The 19,161-nt window shown below is 45.1% G+C and overlaps 1 protein-coding gene across 1 annotated transcript in view; it reads left to right on the top strand.

Annotated features, from left to right (window-relative positions):
- LOC147084924 (uncharacterized) overlaps window positions 1-5,724 on the top strand; it is an 85,204-nt gene extending 79,480 nt beyond the window's left edge. The window contains exons 4-5 of the mRNA XM_085979374.1: window positions 3,464-3,571; window positions 5,598-5,724. Coding sequence (XP_085835500.1) covers window positions 3,464-3,571; window positions 5,598-5,674 — 185 coding nt within the window. The 3' untranslated portion in view covers window positions 5,675-5,724. The remainder of the gene's footprint in view (window positions 1-3,463; window positions 3,572-5,597) is intronic.
- Window positions 5,725-19,161: the final 13,437 nt, after the last annotated feature.

The following is a 19,161-nucleotide window of genomic DNA, read 5'->3' as shown; positions in this document are numbered from 1 at the left end:
CGCAATCCCACAGCAGGCCTCAACCTGGTTTGGCAACGTCTCGAAGACTGTTATGGGACACCAGAAGTCATTAAACACGCACTGCTTAAGAAGATTGAGGACATTCCGAAGCTAACCAACAAAGATAATGTCGAGCTTCGAGAACTGGGTGACCTTCTCCTCGAACTGGAGTGTGCTAAGGGAGAAGGTTACCTGACAGGCCTCTCGTATTTCGATACAGCTCGTGGGGTAAACCCAATAGTGGAAAAGCTCCCCTACAACCTTCAAGAGAAATGGATAGATAAGGGATCCAAATTCAAGGAGGACTACGGAATAGCATTATCTCCCTTCTGTCTCTTCTCCAGGTTCATCCAACAACAGGCAAAGGTGAGGAATGATCCAAGTTTCACTTTCTCCACCTCCAGCAGTCACGCTCCTTCGAGAACAGCGAAACCCACAAGGTACAGCAACAAAGCCTCTGTGAGCGTGCACAAAACAGATGTTCCAGCCGAACCCTCAGTCAACCAATCAAGTTCTGCTGGGAATAAAGTGGATGACCCAGATTGTCAGTGTCCAATACACAAGAAGCACCACCCACTCAAAAAGTGTCGACACTTTAGAGGCAAGCCTATTGATGAGCGCAAATCATACCTGAAAGAGTATCGCATCTGCTTCAGGTGTTGTGGGTCGACTATGCACATGGCAAAAGACTGCAAGGCGACAATCAAGTGCTTCGAGTGCAACAGTGAAAAACACATCGCAGCCCTGCATCCAGGTCCTCCTCCTTCGACCACCTAGAGTGCTGCGGTTGACAAAGAGGATAGTAGGGAGCAAAGCGAAAGTGCATCTTCTTCAGTCACTTCCAAGTTTACAGAGGTTTGTGGAAATGCAAGCAGCCCATGCTCATGCTCCAAAATCTGCTTGGTTAAAGCATATCCTGCAGGGAGAAAGGAGAAGGCAATCAAGATGTATGCAGCGCTTGAAGAGCAAAGTAACAAGTCTCTAGCGAAGAAAGAATTCTTCAATCTCTTTGAAGTCAAGGCCAGCGCAGCTCCGTACACGCTAAAAACCTGTTCAGGGACAACAGAGACTACGGGTAGGAGAGTTGGCAACTTCTTGATCGAGTCCATGGATGGAAAACTACAGCTTCCCCTCCCCACCTTAATTGAGTGTGACATGATGCCAGATGATAGGACGGAATTTCCCTCCCCAGAGGTCGCACGCCATCAGCACCACCTACAGCCAGTTGCCAACACGATTCCAGCTGTGGACACGGACACTCCAATCCTCCTGCTCTTGGGAAGAAACATCTTACAGATGCACAAGGTGCGTGAGCAAATCAACGGGCCCCACAATGCTCCTTATGCGCAGCGGCTTGACCTGGGATGGGCCCTCCTGGGTGGAGTTTGCCTGGGAACAGTCCACAAACCAGCGGATGTCAACATCTATAAAGCAAAAGAGTTGCACAATGGTCGCACATCCTGTCTCAGCCCATGCCCAAACAGGATCCAAGTAAAGGAAGACTACGATGGCATGACGTAGCATCATAGGCCAACCTCCGCTGCCTGTGAGGAAGAGGCAGGCCTCAGTGTGAGCACAGACAGCCTAGGATGCTCAGTGTTTGAAAGGTCCAAGGATGATGACAAGCCAGCACTATCCATGGACAACAAAATTTTCTTAACCATCAATGCCCTGAGGAGGTTTTTCTCAATCCGTGGTCCAGCCAAACTTCTCCGCTCCGACAAAGGGACTAACTTTGTGGGTGCCTGTAAGGAGTTGGACATCCACACGGATGATGCAGCGGTAAGAAGCTACCTCCAAAAGAAAGGATGCACGCGGATGCTTAACCCCCTGCATTCATCCCACATGGGTGGTTCATGGGAGAGTCTCATCGGTGTTGCCAGGCGTATTTTGGATGCTATGCTGCTTCAGACGGGATCCACTCATCTCACACACGACGTCTTGTGCACACTCATGGCTGAAGTCATGGCCATCATGAATGCAAGACCCCTGGTGCTGGTGTCCACCGACCCAGACATGCCTGTAGTCCTCACCCCAGCGATGCTCCTGACTCAAAAGATGAGTGCTATTTTAGCCCCCTCTGGAAACTTCGACATGGCTGAGCTGCATAAAGCAGTGGAAGCAAGTCCAGTGTCTTGCAGACAATTTTGGGAAGAGATGGAGAGGAGAGTAGTTGTCCTCCCTACAGATCCGTAGGAAATGGACAGAAGACAAGCTAAATGTCAAAGTGGGAGATGTTGTCTTGCTGAAAGACAGCCAAGCACACAGAAATGAATGGCCAGTGGGACTGGTTGTCAAAACTCTGCCGAGCAGGGACAAGAGGGTCCGCAAGGTGGAGGTGAAGATTGTCAAGGAGGGTACTGCCAAAGTGTTTCTGAGGCCAGTCTCAGAGATCGTAGTCCTCCTTTCTGAAGAAACCTAGAGAAAGGATTCTGAGTATGTTTGCAGCCAAAGGACGTTTTCTTTAGGTTTATTTTGTATCTGTAGTGGTACAATGGAATTGTACCAAGCGGGGAGTGTGCTGCCTTTCTTTAGGAATGCATGTTAGTTTTCCAGTTACTTCAGGGGTTTGAGTAATTTGACTCGATTCCCATTGTGTGCCGCCAACTAGTGGATATTTGGTACCTAGCAACTGCAGTAAAGCGCAGTAAAGTGCCGTAAAGCACAGTAAAGTGCTGTAAAGCACAGTAAAGTGCAGTAAGGCACAGTAAAGTGCAGTAAAGTAAACTACTGTATATCACAGGCCTGCAGCCACACATGGTCTGGGAAGTTATATTGTTGTCACGCTCCAGCCTTGGACACTATTTGTCTGTAAGTACTTGAGAATGTTATAGATGATTAGTGTACATTTTATTTTGCAGAAAATGTTCAGTTTGTAACTTTTCTTTGCAAGCAAACTTACACAGCTAGCCGTGAAGTGCTCGCTCTCTGTCTAGCTGGTTAACCTGAAGCTGTATTTTGATGCACTATGTACAGGGCTAATTTAAAGAGAATGCCTTCCAGTTTGCTAAATGCATATTCACAGTAAGCTGTGTTTCCACGTGTTTGGTGAGTTACATGCCAAATGTACTGTGTTGCTCAGGCATACCTAAATTGGTGTATGCATATCAGTTATGTGCTTGTATACTAATGTGTGCTTCCACTTCTGTATTGTATTTCAGTTTCACAATAAGAATCTTTCAGTAAAGTTTACAAGAAAAGTCAAGCCTTGTGATTTTTATGGGAAGATATCAAGTTGTTAGCTACCTGTCTAGCTCTGCATAGGAACGCGCTGCAAGGGCAGAATAGTCATTACTGTATTTTTCTTGTTGCAGTAGAGGAACTGCCAGCAGGTGTGAACAATGTCTTTGTGTAAATAGTAAAGCGAGGGTTCACGTTCAATTTCAGTTGAATTTGGAAGCGTTAATTACTAATTTAAGACTTGCACACAATGAACTATCAATGCTCGTTGCTTCTTCCACAGAACAATATCACACGGTGCCCTTAGTCCGACTCTGCCTCAGTGCCTTCGTGGTCATCGTGATGGTGATATTCATTGTTGAGCATTTCGTGAATGTTAACCCACGCAAAGGTAAGGCATTAAATAGAATTGCAAATGTTAGATTTCTCTAATATGTTTTGTTATTCTGTAGAATTACCTGAAAAGGGCTTTCCTACATCGTTATACCTAATACAGAGCCTACCAGATAACACCACATATCCAGTCATGTAGTATTTCATAGTATTTACAGCACTGAATCAGGTCAGTCCGCCCAACAGGTCCATGCCGGTGTTTATGCTCCGCACGAACCTCATTCCACCCTTCTTCATCAACCCCATCAGCATATCCTTCCATGCCTTACTCCCTCATGCATTTATCTATGGTCTCTGTAAATTCAATTATGCTGCTGGTCTCAATAACTACTTCCGCTTGCGAGTTCCACATTTTAACCACTCTCTTGATTAAGAAGTTTCACCTGAATTGCTTTTTGGATATATCAGTGACTATCTTATATCCATGCCCATAGTTCTGGTCTCATCTGTAAGTGCAAACATGTTCTCTACAGCTAACCTATCAACCCATTTCATAATGTCAAAGTCCTCTATCAGGTCAAACCCTAGTGTTCTCCCTTCTCGAAAAAAGACCCCTGCCCGCTCAATCATTCCTGATAGTTAAAACACTCCTGTTCTGATATAATTCTATTAATTCATTTTTACCTGCTCCGCGCCTCTATATCCTTTTTATAATATGGAGACCAGAACTGTTCACTGTATTCTAAGCATGGTCTAACCCAGGTTCAACACAATATTAGCAAAACTTCTCAACCCTCAGTCTTTTCTTATCCAGATAAAAGAGACACTGCATGCTCAATCATTCCTGCTAGGTATAACCTCTCAATTCTGGTATGATTCTAGTAAATATTTTTTGCAGCTTCTCCATACCTCTATATGCATTTTATAATATGGAGACCGGAACTGTTCACAGTATTCCAAGTGTACTCTAACCATGGTGCAATACAATGTTAACATAGAAACATAGAAGATAGGAGCAGGAGTAGGCCATTCGGCCCCTCGAGCCTGCTCCGCCATTCAATGAGATCATGGCTGATCATTCAAATTCACTACCCTGTCCCTGCTTTCTCCCCATATCCCTAGATTCCTTTAGCGTTAAGAAATGTATCCAAATCCTTCTTGAATATATTTAATGAATTGCCCTCAAATGCCTTCTGTGGTAGAGAATTCTGCAGGTACACCACTCTCTGGGTGAAGAAATTCCTCCTCATCTCTATCCTAAGTGGCTTACCCCTTATCCTTAGAATGTGACCCTTGGTTCTGGACTCCCCGGCCATCGGGAACAAGCTTCCTGCATCTAGTCTGTCTAGTCCTGTTAGAATTTTATAAGTTTCAATGAGATCCCCTCTCATTCTTCTAAACTCCAGCGAGTACAAGCCCAATCGACCCAATCTCTCCTCATACGTCATTCCCGCCATCCCAGGTATCAGCCTGGTGAATCTTCGCTGCACTCCCTCCAAGGCAAGAACATCCTTCCTCAGATAAGGCGACCAGACTGCACACAATACTCAAGGTCTTCCCTGATTTTCAATTCTCTCCTTGTAGAAATTAACCAAAATGGTCTATTTGGTTTTAATGGGCTTATTTACCTGCTTCGCTACTTTTAGTGATTTATATACGAGTACCCCCAGATTCCACTGCTCCTCTACCCCATTTAGGCACTTATTTTCCATGGAGTATGTAGCCTCCTGATGCGTTCTTCCTAAACTTGCCACTTACACTTCTATGTACATATATAGAACGTTATTTGCCAATTACACGCCGAATCTGCTTGTTTATTAATAACTTCCTCCATATGTTGTGGGCCTCCTATGTTTTAATTACAATAACCAATGTGGTGTTACCCGTAAATTTTGTTATTATACTTCTCTAGAGGGACAGGTGGGCAGGAACCTGATAGAGAGTGTTCTGGCAGTCTCCCTGACCCCAGATGTCCCACTCAGCAATGTTACAGGAGTTCCACTGTTAGTGATACAACTTGCATCAATCATCCTCAATTCTACCAAGTCAATCCAATGTCATTATATGTTTGTTTTTTTATGCAGGAAAAGAAACATTGGAAAAAACGTTGTCTCCAGACCGCCACAACAGACAGAACATGGTCATTATGTCCCTGGATTGAATATCTAATTCAAGGGTGTTTTTTTAAACCTTTGCAGAAGAGATTGCTTGCCTGCAGCACAGGTAATTTGCTACTATATTTCTTTTAAAGGACTGCTATGTCTGTTTTGATGCTATTCCCTCTCTAATATATAGGTTACAGCGACAAATCCGCACTGAACACTTTACACTTATTTTAGCAGAATATGTAGGAGAATCAGGAAGAACAGGACAATTTCTGTGAAGTAGAAATTGATCTGTGTGAAGCGCCTTGGTGGGAGAGATGAGCTGAGCCAGAGGACCCAGCGATTCCTCCTGATTAATTGGCTATTGAGATCTGCGAGGATCACATAAAACCTTCCTCGGATGCTCCCACACAGGAGGAATCAATTACTCAAGAAACAGAAGTAGGACAGGAACAGACACATAAACTTTTACAGGTTAGGGAATAGTCCAGCAGACTGCAGGCCCAAATTACATTCGGATATGTCTAAATACGTCATATTCTCAATGAAAGTAGAGCAAATGTTAACGAAAGAGTCCTAGAAATGTGTCTAGGGCCCCAAACATCCCTTCCAGGTTAAACAGCGATTTACTTGTACTTCTTGCAATCTAGTATACTGTACTCGCTGCTCACGATGTGATCTCCTCTATATTGGGGAGACCAAACGCAGATTGGGTGACGGCTTTGCGGAACACCTCTGCTCAGTCCGTAAGGGTGACCCCGAGCTTCCAGTCGCCTGTCATTTTAATTCACCGCTCCATTCCCACTCGGACCTCACCGTCCTTGGCCTCTTGCATTGTTCCATGGAAGCTCACCGTAAACTCGAGGAACAGCACCTCATCCTCTGATTAGGCACTTTACAGCCTTCTGGACTCAATATCGAGTTCAACAATTTCAGATCATAACCTCGGCCCCTATTACATTTTTACTTATATTTTTTATCCGCACCTTTGTTTTGGCCCTTCCCCCCCTTTCTTTTTTTTTCTCTCTCCCACATAGCAGCTGTCTCCCATTCTGCCAGCGCATTTCACACCTAATCTAGAGCCGTCTTTTGTCTCCACTAGTCCTATCACCATCTCGTCTCATTTTGAATACCTCTTAATGTCTCTTCACTTTTCTTTTGTTCTCTCCCAGCCTGGCCGCTTAACCTATTTCATTTCCTGTGCTTCTTTAGTCTTGACAAAGGGTTTTGACCCGAAACGTTGACTCTATTTTCTCTCCACGGATGTTGCCTGGCCTGCTGAGTTTTTCCACATTTTCTGTTGTTATTTAGGATTTCCAGCATCTACAGTATTTTGCTATAGTCCAAGAAATGTGATGGGCAGATAATAGAAATAATGGAAGCAAATATTCAAGAGAGTCAAGAGAATGAACGTCTACTGAACAAGAATTGGCAATATCTCTGAGACAAATGGAACAAGATAGGCTGAAACGTTGAACAGAAATGCTTATTTGAAGGGGAAGATTAATAAAATTGATAAGAAAGGATAATTAGCGGAAGGCAATGAGTCACGGGTGATATTCACAGGAAGTGTACAGTTAATGGTGTGGAATCAAATGACACAGCATCAGCCCAGCTCGAACCTCTTTGGCTTCGGATCTTATCAAAAGGAATGGTTATTTCTTACTATCAAAGAACCTGATCAAAGTCAGACTTGGAAAGTAAAGGAAGGAACACTCTGACACCCCGAAGATGGGGCATTGATGTCTTTTTATTCTGATTTCTGAGGGATCCACGGCAAGAAAGTAAAACCTGTTGGTGAAGTTGGAAAAAACTGCACAGAGGAATGCTGAATTGGCTTTAAAGTCCTTTGAACGGATGGTGTATGAGGTAGGAACAGTGCAGTCAGTGCAGACACCACAGTGTCAGGTGTGGCTCAGTTGGTAGCACATTCGCCTCTGGGTCAGAAGGTTGTGGGTTCAAGCCTCACTTCAAAGAAGAGCTGGGCAGTTTTTCCCGGTGTCCTGACCAATGTTTATCCTTCAATTCACATCACAAAAAAACATTATCTGGTCATTATCACATTGCTGTTTGTGGGAGCTTGCTCTGCAAAAATTGACTGCCGCGTTTCAAACATTACAACAGTGACTACACTCCAAAAGTACTTTATTGGCTTTAAAGTGCATTGAGATGTCGGGTGGTCCTGAAAGGCGCGATATAAATGTAAGTCTTTCTTTCAGACTGATTACTGATTGTTGTGGATAAGGAATACAAATGAACTAGGGGCACATTCTTCAGCCTCAAGCTAAATGTGAAGCCCAGGAAGATTGGAGTGTACTTGGGCTATCAGGGTGGACTGGTGCTTATGATATGCCTCATCTCCGCCAATTCATTGATGCGTTTTCTGAGAAACTCTACCGTAACTATACTCTTGTAGTGAACAACAATCTCAGAAACACTGAAAATCTGCAGCATTAAGGTTCAATTGACTGCTTTCATTTCTTGCTTCTGCCTTTCAGATCCTCATTCCTGTCTCATCCCAGGAACAATTCATGTTGTTATGCACTTTGTAATTAGAGTTTAACTAATATGTCTTCAAGCGGTTGAACTCAATAGTTTGCACGATTGTATTGATACTGGCCTGAGCTTATTATTCTGATCCACGATAACCTCAACGTTGCGCTGAAGTGTCAGCCTGGGCTCATTGCTAGAACTCTGGCTCACACTTGTGCACATAATGTAGCCTGGCACTTGAGGGATGCACTTTGTGAGATGCTGTCTTCCAGATGAGAGGTGAACTAAAGTCCTGTTCACTCTCTCACAAGGAGGTAACAGATCCCACTGCACTAGTTAAAGAAGCGCAGGGCATTTCTCCCCAGCTGTTCTGGTGACATTGATCAGTTAACACACAGCCCTCAAACAGATCATCGAATCATTTATCTCATTGCTGTTTATGGGACCTTGCTGTGAGGAAATTGGCAGCCACGTTTCCCCACGGTACTACAGTGAACACATTTCATAATCATTTTAATTGGCAGTAATCAGTCATTCTGTGGGACCCTGACAGTTGCTAAATAAATTGAATTTATTGTGAATTGTTTCTATGGATGTAAATTTGAACGTGAATTCATATATATAATCTCAGCTGTGTGCCATGTCTCAAAATTTCACAAATAAATTACCTTTGATTTAGAGTAAATTCTGTATCAGGTTTATTGTTTCTAAGTTAAGATGTGCATAATTTCTGGATTAGGAAAGAAAGGGAGGCTTGTGGCAGATACGAAGGACTAAAAACAGTGGAAGCCCTAGAGGAGTATAGAAAGTGCAGGGGGGTCCTTAAAAATAAATTAGCAGAGTGAAGAGGGGGCATGAAAAAACACTGGCGGGCAAAATAATGGAATATCCCAAGGTGTTTTATAAGCATATTAAGGGCAAGAGTATAATAAGGGAAAGAGTAGGATCCATTAGGGACCAAAGTGGAAATCTGTGTGTAGAGTCGGAAGATGTAGGTGAGGTTTTAAATGATATATTTTGCATCTGTGTTCACTATGGAGAAGGACGATGTATGCATATAAATTAGGCAGGGGCATTGTGATATACTTGAACAAATTAGTAAAGAAACATAGAAACATAGAAGATAGGAGTAGGAGTAGGCCATTCGGCCCTTCGAGCCTGCTCTGCCATTCAATGAGATCATAGCTGATCACCCAAATTCAGTACCCTGTCCCTGCCTTCTCCCCATATCCCTTGATCCCTTTAGCCTTAAGAAATATATCCAACTCGTTCTTGAATATACTTAATGAACTGGCCTCCACCGCCCTCTGTGGCAAAGAATTCCACAGGTTCACCACTCTCTGGGTGAAGAAATTCCTCCTCATTTCAGTCCTAAATGGCTTACCCCTTATCCTTAGACAATGATCCCTGGTTCTGGACTCCCCGGCCATCAGAAACATCCTTCCTGCATCCAGTCTGTCCAGGCCTGACGGAATTTTATAGGTTTCGATGAGATCCCCTCTCAATCTTCTAAACTCCAGTAAGTATAAGCCCAATCGACACAATCACTCCTCATACTTCATTCCTGCCATCCCAGGTATCAGCCTGGTGAATCTTTGCTGCACTCCTTCCATAGCAAGAACGTCCATCCTCAGGTATGGAGACCAAAACTGCACACAATACTCAAGGTGCGGTCTCAACAAGGCCCTGTACAACTGCAGCAAGACATCCTTGTTCTTGTACTCGAACCCTCTTGCTGCGAAGGCCAACATACCATTTGGCTTCTTAACTGCCTGCTGCACCTGCATGCTTACCTTCAGCGACTGGTGCACAAGGACACCCAGGTCTCTTTGCACTTCCCCTATTCCTCTATTGAGAGGGAGGAGGTGCTAGCGATTTTAGCGGGCTTAAAAGTGGATACATCTCCAGCCCCAGACGAGATGTAACCCAGGCTGCTGTGTGAGGCAAGGCAGGAGATTGCAGGGGCTCTGACACAAATTTTCAGAACCTTCCTGGCCACAGGGGAGGTGCCAGAGGACTCGAGAGCAGCTAACGTAGTACCATTGTTCAAGAAGGGTAGTAGGGATAAACCAGGGAATTACAGGCCAGTGACCCAAACATCAGTGGTAGGGAAATTATTGGAAACAATTTTGAGGGACTGAATTAGTCTCCACTTGGAGAGGCAAGGATTAATCAGGATTAATCATGGCTTTGTCAGGGGGAGAACATGTCTAACCAATTTGATTGAATTTTTCGAGAGGTTGTCTAGGTGTGTGGATGAGGGTAGTGCAGTTGATGTAGTCTACAGGGACTTCAGTAAGGCTTTTGCCAAACTCCCACATGGGAGCCTGTTCAAGAAGGTAAGGACCCATGGGATCCAGGACAATTTGGCACATTGGATCCAAAATTGGCTTAGTGGCAGGGGGCAGAGGGTGATGGCCGAAGGTTGTTTTTGTGACTGGAAGTTTCTGTCCAGTGATCCGGTGATGTGCCACAGGGATCGGTGCTTGTTCCTTTGTTGTTTGTTGTGTACACCAATGGTTTATATATGAACGTAGGAGGTATGATCAGTCAGTTCACAGATGACAAAAAATTGATGGAGTGATAAATAGCGAGGAGGGAAGCCTCAGGCTACAGGGTGATATAGACCAGTTGGTTAGATGGGCAGAACTGTGGCAATGGAATACAACTTTGAAAAGTGTGAGGTGATGCATTTTGCGAGGACTAACAAGGCAAGGGAATACACGATGAATGGTAGGACCCTAGGAAGGAGAGAGGATCAGATGGACCTTGGTGTGCAAGTACTGTACATAGATCACTGAAGGCAGCAGGACAAGTAGATAAGGTGGTTAAAAAGGCATATGGGATACTTGCCTTCATTAGACGAGGCATAGAATATAAGAGCAGGGAGATTATGATGGAGCTGTACAAAACGCTAGTTAGGCCACAGCTGGAATACTGTGTGCAGTTCTGGTCGCCACACTATAGGAAGGATGTGATTGCATTGGAGAGGGTACAGAGGAGATTCACCAGGATGTTACCTGGGCTGGAGCGCTTCAGCTATGAAGAGAGACTGGACAGGCTGGGGTTGTTTTCCTTAGAGCAGAGAAGGCTGAGGGGAGACCTGATTGAGGTGACCAAAATTATGAGGGGCATAGATAGGGTAGATAGAAAGGAACTTTTCCCCTTAGTAGAGGGGTCAATAACCAGAGGGCATAGTTTCAAGTTAAGGGGCAGGAGGTTTAGAGGGGATTCGAGGAAAATCTTTTTCCCCCAGAGGGTGGTTGGAATCTGGAACTCACTGCCTGAAAGGGTGGTAGAGGCAGGAACCCTCACAACATTCAAGAAGCATTTAGATGAGCACTTGAAATGCCATAGCATACAAGGCTACGGACGAAGTGCTGTAAAGTGGGATTAGAATAGACAGGGCTTGATGGCCAGCGCGGACACGATGGGCCGAAGCGCCTCTTTCTGTGCTGTATAACTCTATGACTCTATGGCCTAGAAATTCACTATGGCCCCGCCAGCTGGCTAGCGCCCAAAAGTTAGCGCTGGGCGCGGAGCCAGTTGCGACCGTCAGAAATTCAGTTTTTGCGCCCCAAGTTGGAACCGGGCGCTATTCCAGGGTGTGCCCGCCCCCGCTTGGGGCGCTGAAGCTGAATTTCAGCGCTGTAGGTGCCGCTGCGCCACCCGCTGCGGAGCGGCAGGCTGCGGTACTTCAGGCCTCCTCCTTCTCTTAAGGGGGAGGTGCCTGCAACGGGGAGATCGCCGCTGGATTGTGCCGGCAAATGAGCCCGGCACCACGGAGAAGTGCCAGCCTCGCAGAAAGCAGCCGGCAATGCCGAGGGGGGGGGAGGAGGAGGCCAGGGAAGGAGGTGCGGGCAGGCGGCCGCCGATAAAACGGCCGGCCGCACCTCCACCTTAAAGCGCCCCAGTAACGATGCAGGACGGCCCCGTTTTCCAATCGCTGTTTGCGGCCGCTGCAGAAGAGGCGGCCGCAACTCAATATGGGGGTCGGGCAGGTAGCGGGGCGGAACCGGGGCACTGCGCACACCGATGACGTCATCAGTGTCAGCGCAGCGCTACCGGCTACCGCCGCCATTACCACTGCGCTGAATATCAGCGCAAACTCCTCTATTGGTGCAGAAGCCTTCTTTGGGCGATAACTGGCCGCAAAGCTGTCGGCGCCTTAATGAATTTCTAGGCCGATGACTATAACAGAATCAGCTTCCGGGTTCTAAACGTTCATCACAAAGACCGAATTTTAATGTTAATATTTATGTGGATGTTGCTTACTGAATAACAGGAAGAAGCGATAAACTCTGTTACCTCTAGATGTGATTATTCCAACACACTGCTGGCCAGCCTGCCACGTTCTACCCTCTGTAAACTTGAGGTCCTTCGGCCTGTCTCCTGATTCGCACCAAGTCCCGTTCACCTCTATGCTCGCTGACCTACATTGGCTCCCGCTTAAGCAACACCTCGAATTAAAAATTCTCATCCTTGTTTTCGAATCCCTCAATTGCCTCGCCTGTATGTACCTTTGTAATCTGCTTCAGCCCCACAACCCCCCGAGATATCTGCGCTCCTCTTATTCTGGCCTCTTGAGCATCCCTGATTTTAATCGCTCCACCATTGGTGGCCGTGCCTTCAGCTGCCTGGGCCCTAAGCTCTGGAATTCCCTGCCTAACCCTCTCCGCCTCTCTACCACACTTACCCCCTTGAAGACGCTCTTTATAACCTATCTATTTGACCAAGATTTTTGATCACCTGTCCTAATATCACCTCATGTGGCTCGGTGTCAATTTTTGTTTGATAACGCTCCTGTGAAGCACCTTAGGACGGTTTAAGAAGTGCAAGCCTCTATATAATGCCTTGCTGTTTTTCTTGTAGAACTAAATGATGAACTCATGGTTGCTGAAGTTGAACACATGTCCTTTGACGTCAGATAACTATTAGGCACTCGGTCTGAGTGTTAAACAAGGCTTTAATCAACTGTTTTTCGACATGGAGATCTAGTTGGGTCCTTCACTTGCTCCTGTTAAAGAATGTCCTGCACAAGCTGGGCGCATGCCCGAGTATTTATACTCTCCCTGGACAGTGCAACCAGCAGGCCGCCCAGTATTATTACATCAGTCATTTTCACATGAATGACAAGGTTCATGTCATCCTTTATGAGAAAGAGCGAATGAGCTCATGAACAGAGTCTAGCTCGCAGTGCTAACAGTTACAGTGATGGACAAACACAAGATGTCTCTTGTCGCGTGTTCGTTCTGGAACCCCGTTGTTTTGCGAGATCACGTGGATATTTTCCTGTATACCTTCAACTTACTGCCACACAGAGTATTTGAAGCGAACAGCATAGTTGCATTTAAGGGGAGGCTGAAGATGTACATGAGAGAGGAAGGATTTGAAGGATATGCTGATAGAGTTAGATGAAGTTGGGTGGAAGGAGCTTCGTGTGGATCATAAGCACTACCGGAGAACAATTGGAGTGAATGGTCTAAAACTGTGCTATTAAATCTATGTAAGTTTAAGTAATTTTTCGCTGAGGTTATTTCTTATATTTTAATTCATTTCAAAGTATGTTCCCTTATCCAGACACATGGGTAACCATTTGCTAAAGTCCACAAGACTGCCCAATGTCCATTAAGGAGGGAAGCTTGCTGTCCATTCCCGGAATGGCCTACATGTAACTCCATCGATGTAGTTGATTCAGACCTTCAATCTGAAGCTGTACAGCAAACAATGCCGTTGTACCAATTCGCTGGAAAGGAAAACAAATAACTGTACATGACGCATCCCTCCTCTGCGACACACATCAAAGCAAGACACTACAAAGGGCATACCAAGCTCAGTCTGACCCTGCAAAAGCCTACTCACTACCTGATGCCAAATGTGCGAGAGCTGTCTCAAACCACAGTCAAGTATCAGTCTGATATAGTGATACTTACAGAATCACACATTCAGCCAACATCCCAGATTCCTTCCTCAACATCCTTGGTTATGTCCTTTCCCCCGACAGGACAGACGCACCAGAGATGGGGGCACAGTAAAATACAGTTGTGTGGAGATCCCCTACGTATCATCAACATTGACTACAACCCCATGAAGTTTCATGACTTCAGGTCAAACATACGAAAGGAAACAACCTGTTGATTACCACCTACTGCCTTCCATCAGCTGATGGATCAATATTCCTCCAAGTTGAACACCAGCTCTGAGTTGAGCAAGGACAAAGAATGTCCCCTGGTGGTGGGACTTGATTGTCCATTAGCATGTGTGGCTCATACATCCGTCACCGACCAAGCTGGCAGAGTCGTGAAGTACGTAGCTGTCAGTGAGATAAGCAATAGGAGGAAATAAGTAACTTGACCCAGTCCTCTACAATATCCCTGACACAGTTGCATCAGTCCATGATTGTTTTGTCACAGGTAACAACCTCACATTTCTCGTGAAGGTTAATTCCCGTTTTCACACTGAGGACACCATCCAGCATGTCGTGAGGCACTATCACCTTATTGAATGGGACAGGTTAAGAACAGTGCCAGCAGCTCAGAATGGGGAAACCATGAGGTGTTCCAGCACAATCTGCTGCCTCATGTCCCACCATAGCCCTCACTCCTCCAACGCCCTCCAGCCAGATCAACAAACCTGGTTTAATAACGAGTGTAGAAGATGGTGGGAGGGGCAGCGTCACGCGTTACTGAACATGAGGTGACAACCAATTGATGCTACAACACAGGACAATATTGACCTTAAACAGTGGATGCAGCATGCTTCACATAAAGCCCAGCGAGCCCACATCCAACGGATCAGGTTAACACTTTGCAGTCCTCCAGCACCCAGTCGTGAATGGTGAGTTGTTTTTGTACATGATGAATCTATTTATGAAGCCCCGCGGACACCCGCTCACATATGATAGGTGAATTAGCGATGGAATTTGGGTGTTTTGCTGATCAATTGGGCTGTAATAAATTGCTTTCCTATAAACGGTGTAATGTCTCATTACTGATAGGCTCTTTTGATCTATCGATGGGGATTCCGTGTTTATTTTTGGGACTAGACTTGATTGGGGTGGGTGGGAAGAATTCCTTCCCCCAAAGACAGTAGTTAACCAGTTGGATTTTTTCAACAATCCATCAGCTTTGATGATTACATTTGCAGTTGCTGACGAAACAATAGCAGTGACGCGAACATGACATCCAGGTTGATAAGTCAGTACCATCAGCAGTGATCTGTGATGCTGCATTTAATTATATGTTCACGTTTATCACGAGTTCATTGTACTCTTCTCCACATTCAGGTTCTTATATTCTACCGAATAGGTGACATTTCTATCAATGCATCAGATCACATTTAATAATTTTAAATTGAATTTGACACTTATCTTCCAAGTCTACAACTTTTCTATACTATATTATGTTAATACAATACCAGCGTCATCTTATTGTATTGCATTTTTATTTAAATCTGACTTTGCAAAAACGAAAAGAAAATTTCAAGACAACAATAAGTTTACTCGCTACATTACTCATGTTACAGATTTGAAAAACTGTTTGCTTCACTTATTGAAAACTATATGCAGCCAGTGAGGTATTTAAGAGGAAGATATGTTGAACACCCGTAGATATTTAACACACCATTTCACACATCACTCATCTCCGATAATGAGCCACTGCATTATTCCAAAAATACATTGTGTCCTTCTCAGAGGAATAATGCATTTTGCTAAATCTCTCCCTGTCTCTCTCTCTCTCTCATATCTTAATTAATCCTTGAATGACTGCATTGTTGAAAATGTATTATCATTGATATCCAGAATTGATTAACAGGCACGTTCTCTGAGCAACAGATTAATTTTGTTGTCTGTAATTGATTAGAGGGGATATGACTGATTCTATAATTTAAAACGGTATATAGCTTATTGTCCCAGGAAATAGACTACTGATGGCCGAATCCTTAAAACATTCTCGGTCCCGAGGACACTTCTACAAATGTATATCCTTCCTACATCTAATAAATAGGCATTTTCAAGCGTAAATGTTGTTTATTGTTCCAGCTTCATGCAAATCGACAATAAAACATTGCCTTCAAGCTTTTTTAATCAAATGTTTCCCATCGTAAATGTCACATATGATAAGAGATGCCCACAGCATTAGAACAAAAGGAATAGGAGCAGGAGTAGGACATTTGGCCCTTCGAGCCTGCTCTGTCATTCAATAAAAGCATGGCTGATCGTCTACCTTACCTCCACTTTCCTGCACTATCCCCATATCACTTGATTACCTTAATATTCAAAAATCTATCGATCTCTGTCTTGAATATACTCAAAGACTGAACCTCCACAGACGTCTGCGTTAGCAAATTCCAAAGATTCACCACTTCCTGAGTGAAGAAATGTCTCCTCATCTCACTCGAAAATGGCCGACCCCTTATTCTGAGACTTTGACCCCTGGTTGTAGACTCGCCAGCCAGGGGAAACCTCCTCCCTGCATCAACCATGTCAAGTCCTGTAAGAAATTTGTATGCTTCAATTAGATCACGTTTCATTTTTCCTAAACTCTAGAGAATATAGGACGAATCTACTCAATCTCTCATCATAGGACAATCCCCCCATCCCTGGAAACAGCCTGGTGAAACTCCGTTGCACCCCCTCTAAGGGAAGTATATCCTTCCTCCTGGAAGGAGACCAACACTGTACACAATGCTCCAGGTGTGGTCTCACCGGGGCCCTATATAATTGCAGTAAGACGTCTTTACTCTTATACTCAAATCCTCTTGTAATAAAGGCCCTCATACAATTTGCTTTCCTGATTGCTTGCTGTACCTGCATGTTGACTTGCAGTGATTATTGTACAAGGGCACCCACATTTCCCAATCTCCCACCATTTAAAAAACACTCTGCTTTTCTATTTTTCCTACCATAAGGAATAGCTTCACAAATTTCCACGTTACATTCCATTTGCCATATTCCTGCCCACTCATTCGCCTGTGTATATCCCCTTGGCGCCTCCATACATCATCCTCACAACATACATTCCATGTTATGATTGAAGCAATTAGTATAAAACATGTTGCTACATGTAACAGCTTGCATGTGATAAGCATGCAATCGTATATACCTACTAAAAAAAACATGCTGAGCTAAAAAATAATGAGGCTATATAGTTGTAGATTTTTGTGTTTACCACTAGGGCATTAAGCATGTTCTGGGCAAAGCAGAAAATCGCCTGTAATAGAAACCACCTCATTTTCTATTTTGATATTAATGGAAAGGAACTCTGGCCAGTTCTGTCGGAGTTGTGCATAATACTCTGCCGGAATTCCGAGCCTGCCGTTCGCCCCGGTAATGCTTAATCTCCAAGCGTTAATTACGAAAATCGCGACCCTACTCCCACCATCCGTCCCGAGAAAGCAGTTGTCTCCACAGGTCTTGGTGAGTAACATATATCAAAGCTGCTGAGAACTTTTATTTCTTTTTCACTTCGGCATACACAATGCTGTCCGCAGCAGTGGCCAAGGCAGCTTCTTTCTGATTCAGAGCTTCCATATTCAAAGTAGCATAGGTGAGTTCCTGGTGGTCGCTCTCTGGTACATCAGCAGACGCTCCCTGCAATGAATAACATGAAGAAATGGCAGAAGTAGATAATATACAGATAATGAGTTTCTTTCCTCCTCTCCAACTCTCGTCGCCTCTCTATATCAATCTTTTTCTCTCTTTCTCATTTCCTCTGCCTCGCTCTCTCTCTCCCACTCTCAGCTATCTTACTCTCCGTCTGGCTCTCTGCCTTTGACTGTCTATCTTTCTCTGTGCCGCTGTGTCTCACTGCAGCTTTCTCTCTCTCTTTCTCTCACTCTCTGTTTCTGTGCCTGTCTCTCTCGGAGTCTGTCTGTCTGTCTCTTTTGTTTCTCACACCTCTGACTCTCGTTCGTTCGTCTGTCTGTTCATTCTGTCTGTCTGTTCTGTCTGTCTGTCTGTTCATTTTGTCTGGTCAGTCTGTCTGTCTGTCTGTTCGTTCTGTCTGTCTGTTTGTCTATTTGTCTGTGTGGTAAACCACTGTTGTTAGTATTGTTGTTCACCACTGTTGTTAGTATTGTTGTTCACTGTTAATACTGTTGTTCACTCTTGCATATTGTTGTACTTGTCTGTGCATGCCTCAGCTGACTCCGCCCCTGGCTCCACCCTCATGGCTGGGTATAAAGGTGGCTGCTCGGCAGCCCCCGGCCCTTTTGGATACCAGGCAACCACAAGAGGCATGCTCTGTTCTTTGGTAATAAAAGCCTGTTTGTTACTCTCTCTTTTGTAGTAATTGATAGTGCATCAATTTTATTACCAAAGTTAAATGTTGGCTGCGAATGCTGATCAACCGATGGCACAAAACGCTGAGCAGCAGGCGCTGCTGCGAGCCCTCAGACCAACATGCCTGGACCTAGACCCCCAAGAAGCGGGTTCGTCGACTAAATTCGCACAATGGCTGCATTGCTTTGAGGCGTGTCTGGAAGCCTCGACCGTGACTCTCGATGAAAATAAACTGAAAATCCTGGCCTCGAAGGTGAGCCATCAAGTCTATACTTTAATCCAAGATGCGACGACCTACGCGGCGGCTATCGACCTACTGAAAGGGCAGTATGCACGCCCGGTTAACACGGTCTATGCCAGGCACCTTTTAAGATCTCGCAGACAGCAGCCCGGGGAAATGGTGGAGGCCTTCCTACGGGCACTGCAGGTACTCGGACGTGGCTGCGACTGCAAGGAAGTATCGGCCGTGGCACATGTGGAGGGACTGATACGAGGCGCTTTTGTTGCAGGTCTAAGGTCCGACCACTCCCGGCAGAGGCTGCTGGAGAAGGGTGAAATAGACCGAACAAAGGCAGTGTCCCTCGCGCTCTCGCTCGATGCAGCCCACAGAAATATGGACGCTTTCTCCCCTAATCGCCCCGCGCCGTGGACGCCGCAATCTTGGGCCATGGGACCGCCACCTCCGACTGCTGCATGGATGTCCAAGGCACAAAAATGCTATTTTTGTGGCCAAGCTAAACACCCTAGAGCACGCTGCCCCGCGAAGAA

The sequence above is a fragment of the Somniosus microcephalus genome, unplaced genomic scaffold (assembly GCF_052327205.1).
Source record: "Somniosus microcephalus isolate GS21.2 unplaced genomic scaffold, FLI_Smic_1.0 unresolved_chr9, whole genome shotgun sequence".
In the NCBI taxonomy this organism is placed as follows: Eukaryota; Metazoa; Chordata; class Chondrichthyes; order Squaliformes; family Somniosidae; genus Somniosus; species Somniosus microcephalus.
The sequence above is the reverse complement of the archived record's forward strand: the minus strand, read 5'-3'. Positions and strand labels throughout refer to the sequence as shown.